Below are 21,039 nucleotides of genomic sequence, written 5' to 3'. Positions count from 1 at the left end.
TATTATAAAATAAAGCCAAAAAAGTGACCCCTATTAGAGTTTTCACCCTGTGACCTTGAATGAACTTAACAATTTAAAGGAAGGCAAATCAAACAGACCTTCCCAAGACTTGGCATCCCATCCCTTCGGAGAGGCGTAAGCGAAGCAGAAACCTTGAGAACAGAGGAGTCTACAAGCAACTAATTAGAGATGGAGAAGCAATCTGAGCATGACTTTGCTGTTTAAATAATGACAATTAAAAACTTCTGAGAGCTACCAAGTCATTATGGCCATGATCCCCAAAGTTTGTGCAATCAGCTCATCAGATGGCCCCTGGCTCATTTCCTGTTAAACAATCCAAGCAGGAAACATGGAGACCACTCTGAAGAACCACCAAGTCAATTAACTGTTCAATTTTTACCCAAGCTTCCTCTAGATGCTTGACTTCTGCCACCCTTGTCAAGAAAAGAAGATTCTATCTCACTGGCACTCCTTTCTAACATCTGGAACCTTCTCCTGGCAGCAGCGAAGGATGTTAAAAAGGTAATGCTTTCCCAACTCCCTTTCAAGCAATTACAAAGTAATGCCACTGGTAATGAACATCTTCCCAGAAAAAAAACAAAAAGGAAGGACTAGCAATCACTAACCAAATGGGCAGCTAGGTTGGTCCTGTGTTCCATAATGCATCTTTTCATGAACAATAAAAGGAAAGAGGCCGCATTAGTCATCTGTGCATCCACAGTAGCATGCTTTCTGTTCTGCTTTGTTAATTACGGGATCAGCTTTCAATAAATCTCCAACAACAAGCTGCATGTGCTCAGTGGGGCAATGGAAAGCCCCCTCTTACTCTACACAGAGCTTAGCAAGAAAGGCACTCTGGCTATATCTCTAAGAATGAGATCTCTTATGGGACAAAAGAAAAAAGCTTCTTAATGGACACAGGAAAGAGAATTTATAAAAGGTAAAAGTTTAGCAAGAATTGAGTGCATCATAAATGACGCTCACAGAAATCTTTATGTAGGGACGTTGACTGTTTTCAAGAGAAGCTAGAGTGATCTCTAGACTCCCACTACAAAAAGCAAAACTTGAAGCACAGTGAGAAACCTACCATCGAATTTCTCGGGGACAACACAGGTGTCATCATAGAACTGCCTGGGGCCCTTTTCAAACATACAGCCTGTGGGAGAAAATGAGATACATTTAGTCATGATAGAAATGAAGCTCACAAACAACTTATAGTACAATAGAACACCGTAAGTGAGGTAGAAAATAATTGCCATTTTTCAGCTCTGTGACCTTGGGCACATTATTTAACTCCTGTGCCTTCGTTTCCTCATCGATAAAATGAAAACAATAAACCATCTATCTTTTAGGTATGTTGGGAGGATTAAATGATTTAAAATATACAAGTTTAGACTAGTGTATAATACATGGTGATATATGAGAATTACCTATTGATGTTATTGCTAACCCAAGCATAGAGTTCACATGAACACTGGGATACCTAGGGTTTATAACCTATCATCTCCTTTCCCATATTCTTCCAAGTTTTGTTATTCAATGAGATGACAGGGAAGTCAAAATAAATTACCGATATTTGCTTTGCATTATTGCTCTAATGAACTAGTCCTAGAGTCTAGATATTTCCTTCCTTGGTGAAATATCTAGACTAGTCTCTTCATGTTTTCATCTTTAATAGCCAAGGTAGTTAAATAAAATTTTTTAAGCTTTCCTTTTTTGCTGTAAGTCCACACACACAAAAAAGGGCAAAATAAAGTGACAGCTTTTCACAATCATTTTGTCCTCCAAATATTCTTAACTGTGGACCTTAATTTAATTGTTATATTTAATCACCAGGAGGAAATTTCACATAGTCATGGTTTTATTTCTAAAATGTATTAGTCTCTATTGTGGATACATAAGATTAACAACAGTAGCAAAAATAATTTCATTACATTTGTGCAGACTTTTGTTCTCAAATATTTTGGATTTACTAGCGCATTAAACTATCTTTTAAACACAGGAATTTACTTCTACTAATATAATTTATATTAAACAATCAATATTAGACCAAACCTAGCAGGATACACCTGCATCATGTCACTCAAAATACATATATTGTTTCCATCAAGAACCATGCACCTATTTCCATAAATATTTTAACGTGAATGATATCCAGATAAAATCATATTTATTCTTTCTGTTGCCAATATCAAAGTCCTTTAGATCAAAGCTTTTCCCACCATGGTTACCATAAACACATCCACAATGAAAACTCCATCTCTAGTCCTCTTATGTGAATTTCTATTCGTAATAACTTGTCCAAAAATGTAAAATCCCGGATTTTTAAAAGTAAATACTGTATTTTATTTTTAAAAGATTGACTTAGGTCTGTAAAGCAAAACTGAAAATTCCTCGAAGATACATTTCAGTAGAGAGCAGTAAGGTGGGGTAATCTATAAAGCACATGTTTTGTTTAAAAAGGATGTGGTTATTGGCAAAAAGGAACACAGAAATCCACATTTCAGCTGTTTATATGCACATGACTCATGTTAACAACCAAATGCAGGATATCATGACCTAAAAAATCATTCCTCTACTTTAAAAAGGTAACGTTGAAAAGTAATGGTTTAGGGAACATAAGTTATTTTCCCTGTAAAACATAATGATTAATTAAGTGACTGCATCCTTGGGAAGACGGATGATTTTGACAAGTACTTGCCAGGAATGTCAATAATGGAAAACTTAACTTCTGTTCTGCTGGGATGAGCCAGGAAGCCTTCTTGCCTCATATAAATGGAGTGGCAGCTAGGCACTTCTGAAAGAGGAAACAGCATCGGTCAGGGAGAAGTCTGGAGCTGAAACCTGCTGTTATCAATGGACACAGTGCAGATAAGAAAGTAACAGGAATTGACACGAGTCTCCATGAGGGGAACTTGTCAACACAGTTAACATTTCAGGCAGGCCACACGCAAGAAATGGGAGAAGCATGTTGAACCAATTCCCTTGAATACATATGGGAATTCAGAGTTTTATCCACATTAATCTTGCTAAAGGCTGGCTCTACCTACAAGTCCCCACATGATTGTGATGGTGTCCTTGAAACAGTGCTATGAATTAAAATAAGTTTCAGGCTCTTTATGGAATAAATGTATATATCCCATGGCGGTCAAAGCAAAAATCAACAAAACTAATTCATAGCTTATTTCATGAACACTGGATAGAAATTACTATGACAAGATGAAATAGCTACATCTCTTAAAATTACTCCATCCCTTTAAGGTGACTGCTATTTTTTCTCCCTTGATAAAAGCATGACTGGCTTTTCATTTTGTTAAGCACACAGGTCATATTCAAAACCAATGAGGCTATAAAACAGAAATCCAAAAATTTCATAGCAAACACTATTACCCAAAGAGTGAAGCCTTCCCTATGCGACCAAGTTAACTCATGACCAAACTTGGTTAATGGTTCAACTTGAATCATACTGTGTATTTAATATGATAAGTAGCTTAGATAGGGAGAAAAAGAAAGAAATGTGGATTATGAGACAGATTAAAATTCCAAATCCTGCATTTACTACTAATTAAGCTACATACTTTAGACACACCATTTTGTGCTTGAATTTCTATAAAATAAAGGGTTGGGTCAGATGTTATCTAAACTCTACTACAGTCCCAAGTTCTTTGATTCTGAATATAGAAGTTCACTTACATAACCAGAGGGGGATTCAGGTGAAACCAGTGCAGTTTAAACTGTAGAACCCTGTATTTCCAAATGTCTTCTGAGCCCTGAACCTAATGTTTGTATATGAACCTAATGTTCTTTTCCTTTAAGAAGATTCTCCAAATTTTTTAAGTTTTATTTCCCACAAACCTGAGCCCAATGCTGCATAATATCTATATCTATCTATCTATCTATCTATCTATCTATCTATCTATCTATATATAATGACAAGATGAAATAGCTACATCTCTTAAAATTACTCCATATTTTTATAAGAAGGTATAAATATATGTGATCAAATTAATTCTATCATCTGTATGCATTACCAAAGTTTTTTAAAACAACATATACAAAAGTAAATTTAGAAAACGTACACAAAAAGTGTGCTATCTATACTAATAATAGGGTAATATGCTAATTAGACTGGGTCGACTGGACACCTTCCGGTTGTCCGGTCCTCCTTCAGGACAAAGCCACGGTGGCGGGGGCCGAGGCAGAGGCGGTTAGGGGCAATCAGGCCCATGGGGGAGGGCAGTTAGGGGTGATTAGGCCAGCGGGGGAGGGCTTAGGAGCGATCAGGCAGGCAGGCAGAGGGCTTAGGGGCAATCAGGCAGGCAGGCAGAGGGTGTAGGGGCGATCAGGCAGGCAGGCAGAGGGCTTAGGTGCAATCAGGCAGGCAGGCAGAGGGTGTAGGGGAGATCAGGCAGGCAGGCAGAGTGGTTAGGGGCAATCAGGCAGGCAGGCAGGTGGGCAGTTAGGAGCCAGTGGTCCTGGATTGTGAGAGGGTGCAGGCTGGGCTGAGGGACGCCCCCTCCCATGCACAAATTTTGTGCACTGGGCCTCTAGTTTAATATAATAATAGGTCCTCTTTTCTACCACTTGCAGTAAGCACATCACCTAACAAGTAATAAAGAACATTTAAATGACTTGGAATCTAAGGACCATATCTCCTTTTAACTACCCATCTATAGACTTTCATGTGATAGATAAGTAGCACTACATGGCCCAAATGTCATCATTGGCCTGGAATGTTCCATTTTTAAAGTCTATCTGATTCATTTTTAAACCATTGTGGTGATGAATGGCAACCAAAATATAAGGTGTTTGTTTGTTTTTTCCCCACAGAAAAAAAGTTTATTGTATATGGTCTCAATAAAATATATTTTAATGGTAACCCATCAGAGCAATCTATAATAATAAAAGCATAATATGCTAATTAGACTGCACATCCTTCTGGAGGAAACCATGGCAGCAGGGACCCAGGCAGAGGGGCCACCATGGCAGTGGGGGTAGAGCCGCTTGCATGAATTTCGTGCATCGGGCCTCTAGAAACATATAAAAGTATGTAGGAATCAACAGCTTATGAGTTGAAAACTGCCAGAAATTCCTTACGAAACATCTTATTACACCATGCCTTCTTTATATAAAGTATTACACGGTATACAATTCTGATCCTACAAAAGAGAGTTAACCTTGTTCCCTGCTATCAGATTTATAACAGGGTGGCAATGTAGTTGATCTTTTGGGTTGCCAAATTTAGCAATACATTTTATCCCAACTTTTTAACCAATGGTGCCTGGATGTAATTTTTAATGTTATTTTGATTTATTGCCAGGTATAAAGTCCCTCCAAGCAGCTGGGTCTGGAGGGGATGGTGTTAGAGACTCTGCCGTCAGCTCAGCAGCTGCTTAGAGGCAAGCATTTTGTCCTACCAATGTTGACACGCTGCCACAAAATACTTTTACTGACGCTGCCCAGCTGGAGTGTGGCTGCTAAAACAGCTGGCTGGCTCTGGAGGCAGCTAGAGGAAAACATATAGGCAAACTCTATTACATATAAGTGTGTGACTAAATGTAGTCTTTACTCCCTAGCAGAGGAAAAGAGAGGGAGAGAGAGAAAACACAAGCATTTCTAAGAAAACTACTATCAAAGTTGAAGGAACATCTTATGAAAGTGCTCTAAAGTAATACAAAGTAAGCAAAATCCTTAAAAATTAGACACTTAACATCAAAGATAGTATTTGATAGAAAATTTTGCTAATACTCATGTATCTACTGAATTGGCTGCTTTCTTTTTTTAAAAAAAAATCTTTATTGTTTAAAGTATTACGTATGTCTCCTTTTTCCCCCATTGACCTGTTCCCACCCCCAGGACATGCCCTCACCCCTCTACTGTCTGTGTCCATGGGTTATGCGCATATGCATGCATATAAGTCCTTTAGTTGATCTCTTACTCCCTCCTCCCTGCCTTCCCTCTGAGGTTGGATGGTCTGTTCGATGCTTCTTTCTTGATTCTGTTATTCTTACTCTGTAATATTTATTAATCTTTGATATTTAAAGTATTCTGATTTAAAATATAATAAATTAATGACATAATAAAGCTAATGCCAGACCCTCCGTTACATTTCAAAAGACCCAACTTGTGATTTAATGTCTAAAAGGGGAAAAAACAGCACTGAATGACAATTTAGAAAAAAATTTCATATGAGACTATAATTGTGTTTTTGTCAGTCCTTAATACTATTTATTATACCCTAGAGTGAATAAAATTAGCATCTAGCTCTTAAAATTTGGACACTTGGCTAGCACTGTTTAAACCCAATCTATCTTTAAAATCGGTGTTCTTTATATGGTCCAAGGAAGCCTGAAAAAGCTAAGAGGAGTTTATTCCCCTAAAGTAACTAAAGTCATGTTATCCTAAAGTGATATCAGTTAATTTATGACTGTCAGAGTAGGTCAGACTCTAATCAAATTGTAGAAACATTTCCAAAGTGATTATTCAATCAAATGACTAACATGGTTAATTAGGAGCCATAAACATTGCTCTGAAGTTCATCAAAGTAATGACTTGCCCAGAAAAATTACTGCTAATTAAATTGCCTGCTGCTTTCATTTCTACCTTATCTAATAAAAAATCCAGCCAATGAAGTTTGGCATTACATTTTAACTTCTGCTAAATGCTCATCTAAGATCTCAACTAGCTAAGCGGTGACTTCAAAGGCAAATGTTTCATGGCAGGGAAAAGAGGCATTGCATATACGGTCACGTGTGTTTTTCTATGAAATAAAAGTTATAAAATTCAGCAATAATAATGAACTGTCGTTTAAGCTCTGTACAAGTGTTAAGATGACAGCATTTTTACGCTATCCTTGTCCATAGATTATACTTTTAAGATTAGTACAGCACAGTGATTACAAACATGTACCTTGTCATCTAATAGAACTGGTTTTGAATCTTTTCAGGGCAGTATGACATTTTGTTAGTTCTTTAGGATACCTAACTCTCAACCTCTACATCTGGTAAAATGGGAATAATAGTGATATCACCAAAGGGTTGTTGGGAAGATCGTACGGGGTAAGTTTTGGGCAACATTTCACCCAATATCTGCAAATGGTGATGATTCAAAATACAGTACTTATTACTAATGCAAGAATCGATTTTTAAGTGAACCTCACAAGGACGTAAACTGAGTGAGCTACAGTACCTGAAACTAGAATTATGTATCAAAATTATTTTAATATCTTAATTTGCTATGCTTAAATCATCTATCCATTGAGATAGTTGGTTTGTTGTTTATTAGTGTACTTATTCTGTAATAGTCTTCACAAATGTATTTAGTAGCCTATGATATTTAAAATAGATTGATTATAAATTCACTATAAATTTATTATTTATAAGGTTTGGGTGAGAATTCCCATTACATTTGAAAACTATTTGGAGGAACCTCTTTTGAACTTCTGTTTATAGTAATACCTCTTGATATGGAGTACTAAATAACTTTGGTTTTAAAGTTTTCAATTCAATCTGTAAACTGAATTATGCAAATTTAACTTAAGATAAAGGATTTTTTTTATTACTTTAAAACTTATGTATCAAAGAGCTCTACAACATGGCATTAGTACTGGGCCAAATCAGCTTGCAGAAACTAAATTGCCTGTAATTTGTCACTGGTGAGTTCATGGTGATGAAAGCTGATCTAACATGCTGCAAAAATTCAAAGCAGAAAAACACTGCCGTCATTTGAATGTACTCATCAGGGAAGGGGAAATCAAGAAGAATAGTAAACTAACTCTCCAAACGGCCAGTTTTCATTATTCTTCATCTGTAGTGACTTTGTTAAAATTCTCTTTTAAATTCAGATGTGCAGGTATGAAACGAAAAAGTTGTTTTCTCTGTCTCTTGACTTGCATTTTAAGGCTGTATTGGGAAACATAATACTGACTTGGGAAGCTGTCCCAAGTGTTTGACCACATTGTGTAGTTTTGAATTTGCACACGTATTATTGTTAGGTACTGTTCTGATTTGCTGTCTAGTAGTTCAGAATGAAGGATTCCCTTCAGGGCATGGTTTGCTTCAAGTTTGTAGGAGCAAATCAGGCCAGATCAGAGAGAAAATATTTGTCACAACCACCTGAGATACGCCTGTAATCTGTTGAAATTTCTTATTATACAAACCTGGAAATACTCCCGATTGTAAACTCAGAACAAGGGGGAAAAACACCTCTCTTTCATTTGATATTTCTACTTACATTCCTGTAGCAATAAGCAGTGTGATAACTTAAGAGTAAGTCTGTGAGAGTAAATGAGAAACCCCAGCAAAACAGGAATAAGTATAATGTATTTTAATGAGATTTTGCTTTCATATGTGTGTGAAAAGCAAAGACAGATGCAGTATACACATGACTAACTCTTTGAGGAGGTGACAAAATCAATACCTAAACTTGTGTATTGGACATTGGTGGTGGAGGAAAACTTTGCACAGTAAATGCCCAGAGCCAAAAATGTGTGTGTTGACATATACCTACATTATCGGGTACTTGGTGAAAAATGAGTGTATGTGCATGTGTGTGTGTGTATTTTGATGTATATATAGGAGCTTTAACAAGTTTTTCAAAAACATATCATCTATTATCTAAAGAAGAAATATTAAGTTGCATCTAGAACTAATTAATGACACCCATCTCATTCAAGATGAGCATTGTGGCATAATTTGCCGAAGTTTTATTTGTTAAACTTTATACTTCACCGTTTTGTTTTTCTCATTTCCTGGTAATCTCACCTTTCAATGTTCAAAATGCAAAGGTTTTCTAGAGTACATAAATAACATGAGCTTTCTGAAGATAAGTTTTAATGAAATGCATTCATAGACATTCTGTTATAGCAAGCATCCTTTTCCTCTGCATTTCTACTTGCCACAAGAGTAGATTTCATGTAGCTAACCGAGAGGACTTTATTTTATAATGTTTCCTGAAAAGGATGCTAATGGGAGGTAATTTGATATACCATATGATCCCTCTATTATAAAAATCCAACCTAAATGGAAATAACCCTACAAATAAGGCCCAGTATTATATGTCTGGATTTTCTTGAGAAATAAAACAAGTGTGACACCAAAAAAAGTCAGATTTTATGAGGCCTATGTGTTGTCAGTCACAAATGCATTATGTGAATATAATAGTTTATCTCATGGGCAGAAGCCAAAAAGCTGGAGTGGGCTGAAATCTCAAGAGAGTGATGCATATAGTATTACCTCATTCACACTTAGATGGGCTGGCTCTCATTAGGATTTTCAGTAAACTGTGAATACAGATATGTAAAATCTGCAGAGATATCACTTCCACCACAGTTCACATGTACTGACTCTACCATTGATAGACCAGAGAACAGTAAGAGAACTACAATTGTCTTTGTATGCCTAGCATAGCTTTTGCAAAATCTAAAAAAAAAAAGAAAAAGGAATGCAGTTATCTGCAATTCAGATGCTTTTAAAAAAAACTTCAAGATCACCTAACGTGAAATAAGTGTAGAATTTTACTTATAAAACCGAAAATTTTTGTAAGCATCTGGGTTTCTATCCAAATAATGACCAGATTCAAATAAGATTAGTTTATATGATCTAATAGGCTCACAGTTTTACAAGTTTGACATGCTTGTGAAGGTTTTATTAAGTTAGAGTTAAAAATAAAGTTGAAGTGGTAGGAAACATAAGGACAACTGTAACTCTATTTATTAGATATTGGTGTACTCTGAGAATTAACAAGAGTTTCAAATAAAATATGAGGAAAGATCCCATGAGCTGCCAAAACAGGCCACGGGGGGGGGGGGGGGGGGGGGAAATTAAAGAGAAGGAAGTTTTGATGTTGAGCTTTAATACTAAATTGTTCACCTTCTAGAATCTACATGATTTGAAGCAACTACATCATGGATTGTTCTGTCTTCTCACTCTTATCTCTCTTTGGAGCATCACAATACTCAGAAGATTTATTCCACTTGCTTCCTACAAGAAGTTCAGTAGGACTGTTTCACTATCGGAAATAGCATAGTAGTACAAGATCTTGTTTGCCTTGCACAATGATTATTTTTACTTTAAGAATGTGTCTCTTATTTTCCCTTATCTCCTTTAGCTCCCCACCCCCAAATGTGTTTATAAATATTAGAGGTAAGCATGGCATCTTATTCAAGGACTAGCAGTCTGTGGATATCTCTAGAAATTGAAATAAATCATAACGAAAATCCTTTATTATTGCCTCTACCCCTAACACTATACTAGTAACTTTACAAACATAACCATATTTAATCCTTACAGAAACAGAAAAGTAGGAGAATTATTTGGTCCTTTTCATAAAGAAGGACACTGAGGACAAAAGAGGTAAAAAAACATGCTCACGCTGACCCAGTACACAGGCGGCAGGCCCAGGGTTCAGTATAATATTGCCAGTGTCATTCAAAGTGGGTGGTTTTATTTTTTTAATGCTAAGAATAACAAAAACATGTGGCTAAGGCAGTATAATGGTGCCGGTGCGCTGAATGGAGCATTCAGAGATACTTTTCCAAGTTTGAGAGAATGAGAGAATAGTAAATAAATCACAATAACACATGCTTGTCAGTCTTTCGGTTTTGTTTTGTCTGTTTTTCACATGTGTCTTTATATGTATATATAAAGTTTTCCAGAATTAGAAACAATTAACTGGAAAATTCACGCAAACAACACATGACAAAAACAATATCATCTATTTACTCTAACAAAAATTTCTTGAAAAAGGTTTAAGTTTTTCATATGTAAGATTAAAGTATGTTATTAAATAAAGTCTCCCTTTGTCTCTACTATTTAGTTAAGTCAAATAGAGAAATAGTTTAAGTGTAGAAAATTCTGTAACAATTTTCTAAATCTGAAATATATCCTTTTAAAAAATAAATAATATTTATCTCTCCACTCCTGTTCACATTCAACACACACACACACACACACACACACACACACACACACACACACAGAGAGAGAGAGAGAGAGAGAGAGAGAGAGAGAGAGAGAGAGAGGAAAAGATCTAAATATGCACCCTTAAACTGTTTTATTTAATTTCAAATCTTACTTGCACATATAAAAACAGCTGTATGCTCATTTGATCCATGAGCAATAAACAGTTCTGGGCCTAAGCATCCTGGTTGTTTTCTTTAAAAAGAAACTAAAATTCTCACACTATAAAGTACACTCCCTTCCCCCTTCTAATTCCCTTTTTTTCAAGCCAGTACAACTCACAAGCAGATTAGCCCCCCCTTCCCCCTTTCCTGCCTGTAAAATCCAAGTTAGACAAACACTGAGCGGCTGAAATGACATATTTGAATGGAATTCAGACCCACCAGTTCCTGTTTATGTTTCTGATTTGAGAATGTTGTCTTCTCATTCACTATACATTAGGAACCCTGCAAGGCCATAAATAGTGTCGGGTTACATGCAGGCAGGGCCAATGAGCATTAATCATTACTTCCAGTCAACTGGCAAAAGCAGCAGCTGATGGAACACTACACCCTTCAGCTCTGTATAAATGAACATTCCAGAGAAAGAGAGTGAGTGAGTGTGTGTTTCCTTTCAGTCTCCATTTTATGAATGAAACTCCAGGCTCTATAGAGTCCATTCATGTAAGAGAAATGCTTACAGGGCTCTGCCCCTAGGGATCAATCCGTCATGGGTAAAACTGATGTGATTGGTTTAAGACAGCCCTCAGCCTTCCATTACTGACTTAAATGCAGTCCCTGTCCATTTGACCTGTGTTAATGCATAAAGAGTAAATCCAGACCGTAGTCTCAATTCTCAAATCAAATCACTAGCCAATGCCACTTACTGTAACTGTAGATTTAGAGCATATTTAAATATTTCTTAGAAAAAACTAATATAGTAGACCAGAGTACTGTTTGGGGATATCTGCTATTTTAACTCAAAAAAAAAAAAAAAAAAGAATAAGGAAAACCCGTATGAGATAGGCTAAAAACAAAAGTTAAATTGTAAGGCCAACCCATGGCCTCTATTATCATGATAAAATCAATTAGGAAGACATCACTATCACTTTTTACAATTGAAGCACCTAAAAATCAGAGATTAAGTGATCTGCTAGTCCACAAATCACTGGTTGAGTAAAAGAAAATTATCTTTAGATGTTAGAGAAATAGATAAGATGTTAACATTTTCTGAATGATCAATTCCTTTCAATTCCCAAGTGATCCTCCACTTAGCTTTCTTGAAGCAACAGTTTTGAAGTTAGGAGAGAGAAAAATGAGCTGCCATGTTTCAGGAGAAAATGTGTCCATAAGCAAATGACGCTTAGTAATTTAATGAAACAGAGCCGGGCTCAGCATTTGGGAATGCTACATACCAGGTACAAAAAGCCACAGTTCACGAAACATAACCATTACTGCCTGAGAAATTACTAATATCTAGAGTTTTGAGGAGGGAAAAATGCTATTTCTGAGCAATTATGGGAGTGATTTGTGAAGAGTGAGTCCTATACTGAACACTGTTAAACATGTAATAAGTTTTATCAGCCATCTGTAACTTGATCCTTGACTACAGAGGAAAGAAACCCCTTCTCTTCCAGTGACTTGAAGCCTTATGGGAAAACAGATGCAGTAAAAATCCCAGTGTGTATCTCTGTCTACACTGTTTCTCATGGGATCTTTACCATGCCCAAACAAAAGGAATGAAGAGAAGCATGAAAAAATGCCTGGATTTTTGGTTTTAAACCTGTGAAGAATTGTCTACAATGGTGTTATGACAATTTAACCTTCATCTTCCAATTTCTAATATCTGATAAATAAAATGGCAGAGCATAAAGTTACCATCACATTTTGCTTTTTTTCAAAGTTAAAATGCTTCACCCAGCCAGGTGGAGAGATGGTAAGGAGTCCGAGACTCTAGTATCCAGAGAAGGTATGGAACTGAACAAGACCACTGAAGAGTGAACATATATTGAATTAGTGATTCCCAAATGCCATTCTTTTCTCAAGGCTTAAGAAAAACTTCAGTATTCTTTTAGGGATTACTTTTTAAGGTGGTTCAAAGATATGTAGTAAAGAATGATAAGGCAGATGTTTTCAAATATAATAGTTCATATTTTTTAAATTATAATTATCAATTATTGGGGCCTTCCCTTTTGAAATGGACAAGCTGTTAGTTATTGCAGACCTGGACATTCAAAATAAACATCAGTAGCCTTTACTTCTACTCCCCTTGTTCCATCTGGCTTTAATTAGCATTTTTTAACGGTTGCCTTTTGTAATCACTGCATTCCTGTGCTTCTTGAACAATATTTTTGGTTGATTATGCACGTATAACTCAATTGTTCAGTAAGAATGTAAGAAATATATTAGAAAAAATATATAATTTACCTACAATATGTCTCTTCATAAATTAATAAGTAGAAATCATTTTTAAACATAATATACTCCGATGACAGAATTTCTGAGCTATTACATAGTAATAGTAGTAACTATCATAATAGTTTAGAGATTAACTACTGGGTGAATTCAGCCTTCTGAATATTGTTGTATGTTTTAATTTTGTGCAAGCTGAGTCAGCTGAGTGAGGCCCTAATAAATCACATGAGGCCCCAAACACATAAAGCACTACTTATTCATATTCCTATGTGGCTTCAGAAAATAATCATGTTCTTCTTGCTCTGTCATCCACTGATCACATCCTAAAACCTTCACTTTAAAACCATATTATAAACCCTATAAGGAGAATCCCAGACAATGCTTACTAGAAGCAACATTAGAAATTACTTTCCCGCTTTCCCTACTATATATATGCCTAAGATGAGTACCCACCAACAGCAAAACACAATGGCATTTACAAAAATTTCCTCTCTTGCCATTCTAGAAAGCCACAGCTATTTAACTCTCTTGACTAAAGTGCCAGCTTGGGCCTATGTAAGTACCAGATACAGTGGTGAAGAGTAAATAAATTTAAAAATGGAGAATAGGAAAGGCCCATCTTATTTTTCCAAATGTAAGAATCCCTTACTTTTGTTTTATATACTGCAGCTCCTGTTAAGCTTTCTGGTGGGAAAAAAAAATGGATTTGCTGACAAATGTTTGAAAATGACTGCTCTAGTTTAAATTTTAAGCCATCAAACTTAAAGACTGAAGTCCAATAGACAAACTCAAAGTTCATTTCATCACAGAATTTTAGATCTGCATCCATTAATTTGCCACTTCTCCTTCTAATTATTAATTCAGACTTTTCCAGAAGAACTATTAGGAAAAGTCACTTCCTTAAGAATCTCAACTCTTGTGCAGATTAAAAAAGAAAAAAATAGAATGTATTCTAAGCCTAAATATCATCTGAGGTCCTATATTTTCTTATCTCACATCAGTGAACACCTAACAGGATAAATTTGAGGACTACTAATGTGAAATATACACTTCCAGATTAGAAAAAGCATACCTCTGGTCATAACACAAACACTTCTATTTCCCTGGATAATGTAGAGCTTTTAAACCTCATAGAAACACATTTAGTCCAAAAATAAGAAAAAAGAATCAATGATATATGTAGCTAATTATGGATTAAAGTGTTTATTTTGGACAATTACATAGAAAGATACATTTGCACTAAACTAAGAATAAGAAAGCCTTGGTTCTAATTTTGGCTGTTTCAGAAATCACCTGTGTAACTGATGACAGTGACCTCGGATGAGCCTTGGACATATGATAGGTTCAACTGGGACATGGAGAAGGAATATGCATGAGGTGATCACCAAGAGCTCATGAGCGTAAATATTTATAATTCTATGAAACAACTACTTGTGTCAATTTCCCAGTTTAAAATAGTGCTGACAACATTTGCCATCACATAAATGTTACATGTCTCCAAACTGAAAGAAGACCTCATCAGCACCAGCACGAGTGGCCCAGAAAGAACACTTAAAAAAATACAAAAAGCATTTTCTTCTGGAGACATATGTCAACTTTTTTCCTACCCTCTACTTTATCCTCCTCCCCTGAACTCAAGCTACGTACTTTCCTGTACCTTCTCATTTCAGCAACCTTCTGCATGTCCCTGAAATTCTCCTTCCCAGTCTTCAACCCCGGCTCTTAGGTTATAACTCTAATTAGTTAGGAAGACGCCTCCCAGTCATGAAACTTCAGCTTCATCTGCCTATCACCCCTTAAAAGTACTACCCTAAGCTAACAAAAGAATAAAAAATGAAACAAACAAAACAATCAACTAAAACAACTCTAACAAAATGTTGTGATGGAATATCTAAAATATCTGTCTCAGTGGGTATTCGAACCAGCAAAGTCTCATAGATAAGCACGAAAATGGGAAAGTAACTCTGATTCTATGAAAATGGGTACTGCGTAAGGCACGCCAAAGGAGGCACTCAACGTATATTCCACTATTTGGCCATAGAGGAAGAAAGAGAAAATCATGTACAATTCAGAAAAAACAACAACCAACCGACCATAAGCTTGTATATTGCTTCGTACAGCACCATTCAAATAGAGATTAAGAGAAGGAAAACAGTAATAGATGTAATCGGACTATTTAGACTTTAATACAATATCATCATGATCACATTGTACTGGTTCACCAAATTGGCCTAACTATCAATTGCTTATCCCCTCAGTGTCTTCTGCTCCAAGCTTTTCTCTTTTCTCCTGAATAAAAATTTCTACTCTACTATTGTGCATTTTTTTTAGCTTAAATACTCTGCAGTTGAAATTGCATTCCTGTAATTACAATTATAACTAATAGACCTTCCATTTCCCATGTCATAATTAATGTCAGGCTTTATTAGAAGTATAATCATGCAGCCTTTCCACTTGGAAAGCTTACTTTATATTCACAACATTGATGTAAAATTGAATTAAGCGATAAAGAGTTCTAGAGGCCTTCTGAAAAGATATCCTTTGACCACAGATCCTGAGTAAATTGACTATGAAACATTTTTTACATTGTTTGTAAATCACATAAAATATTTTCTAATGTGTACGTGTTCACCATCAATAAGTGAACCAAGAAACCAGTGGTTCAGTGATAAATTCGTTAGATTTCCTATAAAGGTCATTGAATGTGTTCTCTGCAAGGATGAAAGAACTACTGACAACAAAACAAATACCTGGAGATCATACTTATTGACTCTAATGTATGATATATACAGATGTGTCAACTTAGTTGCAGCAATTTTATAGCCAGTAGAATACTTTGATACCCACTGATTAATTTTTCATAAGCTCCGGTTACACTGCTGCTACAGTTCTTTTTAGAGCATATCCAGAAGATAAAACCTTGCTAGTCAATACTTCAAGCAAAACACAACTGTATCCTATTGGCAATGTTGAAATTAGAATTCAAAGGTATTGTAGTTTAGCAATTTGAAATGTAATTTCGAGGGGAGAAAGTAACATAAATTGACTGCTTCTCAAATATTAAGCAAATATTGTACCTGTAATTTACAAGGTATATGGTCTACTTACAAGAGATACCCTAGGGCCGAAACCGGTTTGGCTCAGTGGACAGAGCGTTGGCCTGCGGACTCAAGGGTCCCAGGTTCGATTCCGGTCAAGGGCATGTGCCTTGGTTGCGGGCACATCCCCAGTAGGGGGTGTGCAAGAGGCAGCTGATCGATGTTTCTAACTCTCTATCCCTCTCTCTTCCTCTCTGTAGAAAATCAATGAAATATAAATAAAAAAAAAGAGATACCCTAGGTATCTTTAAAATTGGATACTGTTATGGACTGAATCATTATGTCCTCCCAAATCCACTGTTGAAGACATATTGCCCCATGGGTAGTATTTTGAGGTGTGGCCATTGGAAGGTGATTAGTTACAGTGGCTCTTCAGGGAAGGTGCCCATGGTGGGACTGGTGTCCTTACAAGAAGAGGAAGAGAGACCAGAGCTCCCTCACTGTCTCTCTTCGCCATGTGAGGACACAGTGAGAAAGCGGCCATCTGCAAGCCAGGAAGAGGGCCCTCACCAGGAACCAAACCTGCTGGCACCTTGATCTTGCACTTCCCAGCCTGCAGAACTGTGAGAAATAGATGTCTGTTGTTTAAGCTTCCCAACTGATGGCATTTTATTTAGTATAACAATCTGAGCTAAGGCATGGACTATGCTTTTTAGATTACATGTGACTAAATCTGTGCTGTGAGAGTCAGTGACTAACTCTGAAGCTCATATTATGTATGGCCCATAAGTAATGCAATTAAATCTTATAGCACCAGCTCCTATTTTTGCCCTCCTTGGATTATTTAAATTGCTTCATTGTTTGGTTCACATCTTCTCAACACCATGTTACATATACTATATACTAGTATAATCTCCACAAAATCAAGAAAATTGTTTCAGTGTTAACCTTGCTGGGTTTATACAAAAACAAACAAACAACAACAACAAACCAACACATTTCTATAACACACAAAGAAACTTTTTCAATGTTATGCTCTACAAGTGCTTTTGAACCAATTATTTGAGCTATTTTATATGATTTCCACGTAAATTTTCTTGAAACCATGGTGAATTCAAACACTATGCAGCAAATTAAAATGTCATTTGGAATAAAGATAACATCAGTTAACAGGATTTGAAATTTACAGAGAAAAATGAATCCTATCTGTAATAAAGTCCATTGTATCGCAGAGTTCCTAATTATGGACTTAAAGCATGGACAAATAAGAAAGGTTCTAAACTGAACACATTATGGTATATTTCAGGATAGTCTCCAAATTATAGGGTCTGGGCAAGAATTCAAAAAAAAAAGCCTTCCCACCATATGTTTAAATTTTTAAATTTATAACTGAACCAAATAAACTGATAAGTAATTAAGCGTACTTATCTACTCTCATTCCTTGAAAATATACCACCATTACAACCTGAAAAGCTAGGTTAAACCGGAAACTTGGCGAAATTTCTAAGATTAGCCCTAGAATAGGATGATTTGGAGCTAGCTTCCAGTCTTCAGACCCCCAACTCTTGCTTCTCTTCCTATTCCTCAACCCCACATTGCAACAAACACCATGGGGCCTCACATGTAAGCATAAGGGCTAACCCAAGCTCCATCTTCATCCTCCTACAAACAGCTGCCTTTTGGCCACCTCCTGAGACTTAGGGGTACACACAGGAGCAGTGTGCTCTGCCTTCAGAAAACGAGTCCTGGGAGGGCTGGATGGGCAGAGAATTCATGGGTCTTGGGTAGCTGGTGCACCGCCTAGAAATGGAGGCAGGGCCTCTGAGTGGGCAGTTCCTCGTTTTAAGTTTCTTTTGAATTTCTTGCCCAATGAGGAAGGGTGGCCAGAGGCCAGGGAGAGATTCTCAGTTATAGGGCTCCCTCTTGCCAAGCTTTTAAGGTGGTTTATAACAAAGCAAGTGGTTTTATGCAAGTTGGAAACTCAAGACTCAGACACAATGTTCTTTCCTTGAATAGAACTGATAGGAAAACTCAGCAATTATTCCTAGAGAAGCAATAGTTCCTTCCATAATTTAGCATCCTAACAAAAGGAAGTTATTTTGTTTCCAAACATTTCCAAGTCCACAACCATCTAATGACCACAGTTTCAATGTTATAATATCTTGCAAATTCAGGGTGCCCTTCATTATAAGCATTAGCCTTTATTTTATACTTTTTTTAAAAAAGTTCCTGAGATGTCTGAAAAGCAGATGTCCTGATTTTGAGGAGAAACTACACACAAATGAGTTAAGAAATTCTTCTAAAGTCTCAAGGTCAAATTTAGTGGTAACATCTGCAAAAGATTTAAAAACTCCTTATTTTTAGGAAAAACCCCTTCTCCATCTTGACATACTACTTGGGAGGGCCTTTCTGCTTCAGGAAGACTAAAGCTAAGCTCTATGAATAAACAAAAAATCTGTATTTCTGTATTCTTCTCCTAGCATGTAAGAATCTTTCATTCTGGACCCTTGGAATCTTGCCACAAGGAAAAAAAAACAAACAAATAGCTATAAGCAATAGTGACCCAGTGCGGAACATTACTCTTTGTAAACACTGTTAATTAGATAGTCCTTTAGTAGCAAATAGAAAAAACACACACACTGAATCCAGAAAAGAATTACAAGGCTACTTACTCTCTTGGGCTGAGAGTGTGTCTAATTTTACAAATTGTACTCTTCTTTGTACAGGTTTCATATCTAGACACTATTTCAACCATCAGTTCATGACAAAATGGTTTGATAGCCCTATCCTTCACATATAAAGATTCAAAGAAGTGGTAAAATCAGAAAGATCCCACACACACAAAAAAATAGTCAGGAGCCATCCAGTCTGATGCCAACACTACTCAAAGGAGCAAGCCAGTGAAAATATGTCTTAAATGTAACTTAAAACATGGGCCTACCTGAATCATATGCAAAATCTCTGGGTTCCTGTTTAATCATCAGAGGTGGGGGGAAGCTTTGGCTGGGCGCGCCTCCAACCATGGTGTTGTGTTCATACACTGGGTCGTGGTACTCCTGCTTAAAGCCTTGAGGTGGGAAGGGGATGTTGGGCTCAGACATCTGCCGTTGGTACATAGGACGTCCTTCCCTTGGCATTGTTGGCAAAGGAGGAAAGGAATTACAGGGTTCAGAAAGCTGGCGGCGAAACCTGGGAAATAAGAGAGCATGTTTCAAATAAAACAATAACAAGGAATGCTCTTTAAAATACTGGCACAATTTTTTAACTGTATAATGAACATGATACCAACTGATCTAAGGCATAAATGTTTAATAATTACTTCATTTCGCTTTCCTGGGTCAGTAGCACTGTGCTTTTTAATCTTAATAGGACAGGTGCTCCCCTTCTAATTAGTCACTAGCAGCATCATTTTGGTCCAATACTATACGTTAAAGGTGTGCTTTGAGTAAGCCTAGGAGAACAGTTCATTACTTTGAGAAAATACATACCCTTAGAGTAAAAACACCCAATCCTAAATCAATTGGATCATTTAACAAATTTTCATATTAAGAGGGCCTCAAATAATTATATACTGGGGAAAGAATGGGAAAATTTGAAAGAATTTGATCTCAAACTATATCCTTTACCTTTTAATTCTGTTACCTAACTAATCCACAAACAAACAAAAGCAACCAAATAAAAAGCTACCTACTGGTTTTCCTTCCTCCTCCATCAGTTACTGAGGAAGCAAGAGAGGAATGACTATCTTCTCAAGTGGGCAAGACTCTTAAATCTTCAACAATGTCCTAAAGAACGCTATATTCTACTGATAAATAAAACTAGATCATGTGATACTAAACCAAGCTTATTTTTAAAAGACCATCCCTTTACTACCAAACAGTAACACAACACATTGGCTTCTAATAGCTTCTAATGAAATCTCAAGTTGATCAAAATAAGCATACAATATACAGCAGAGCTCCAAAGATGAAAATAGTGTGGTGCATTGCATAGATTTAGGACTGGCTGTGCTGTTAGGCCCTGAAGAAGTTTGGAGATCTTAGCAGGAGGCCGAGAGTGAGTCTCTGCTCCTATCTGCTTGGTAAACTCTGTAACGATTGGCTAGTCTTGTGCTCGGTCGGTTCCGTGTTTCTCATCCATAATATCATTGACCCACCACAAAGATGTGGATTAATTAAAGATTTAAAAGTGCTCTAAAAATGCCCAGGAGTGCTTAAAAATAACCTACCCCACATTACTATGAGCAAATAGAAGCCTATTAAATAACTCCCTTCTTCCCCCCTCACTCCACTAAAAGCATTTTAGAGACTTTAGTTTGGAAAGTGAACATTTAATTTTGGTAACGTTAAGTGAAAATAAGGTAAAAGCTGAAGAATTGCAAAGCAGTTGCTTTATCATTTCCAAGAAGCCTGAACCCTGTGATTTAACTCTCGTCTCCTCAGCTACCCTGGTTAAGTACCAGAATCCCACCTACACCTGCAGAAAATAAACTCAGAAACTCCGATATTGCAAAAACAGTAAGACTGAATGGCAGTGCACTCGTTTCCCTTCCCTTGCTTATTTCATTAGTAAAAAAAAAACAAAACAAAAAAAAACACAGAAATTATCATTAAGAACTGTCAAGGAGTAAATCAGAAAATTGTAACTTGA

General features: G+C 36.6%; 1 protein-coding gene across 3 annotated transcripts in view; it reads right to left on the bottom strand.

The window, feature by feature from the left end:
• ETV1 (ETS variant transcription factor 1) overlaps positions 1 to 21,039 on the bottom strand; it is an 84,787-nt gene that overhangs the window by 14,112 nt on the left and 49,636 nt on the right. For all 3 annotated transcript variants that reach the window (XM_079786465.1, XM_079786466.1, XM_079786467.1), the window contains exons 8-10: positions 19,331 to 19,578; positions 2,731 to 2,797; positions 1,088 to 1,158 (exon numbers count right to left, since the gene is read on the bottom strand). In XM_079786465.1, the coding sequence (XP_079642591.1) occupies positions 1,088 to 1,158; positions 2,731 to 2,797; positions 19,331 to 19,578 (386 nt within the window). The remainder of the gene's footprint in view (positions 1 to 1,087; positions 1,159 to 2,730; positions 2,798 to 19,330; positions 19,579 to 21,039) is intronic.

Source organism: Cnephaeus nilssonii (assembly GCF_951640355.1).
Source record: "Cnephaeus nilssonii genome assembly, chromosome: 12".
In the NCBI taxonomy this organism is placed as follows: Eukaryota; Metazoa; Chordata; class Mammalia; order Chiroptera; family Vespertilionidae; genus Cnephaeus; species Cnephaeus nilssonii.
Note: the sequence above shows the minus strand (reverse complement) of the source record. Positions and strands in the feature narration are given on the sequence as shown.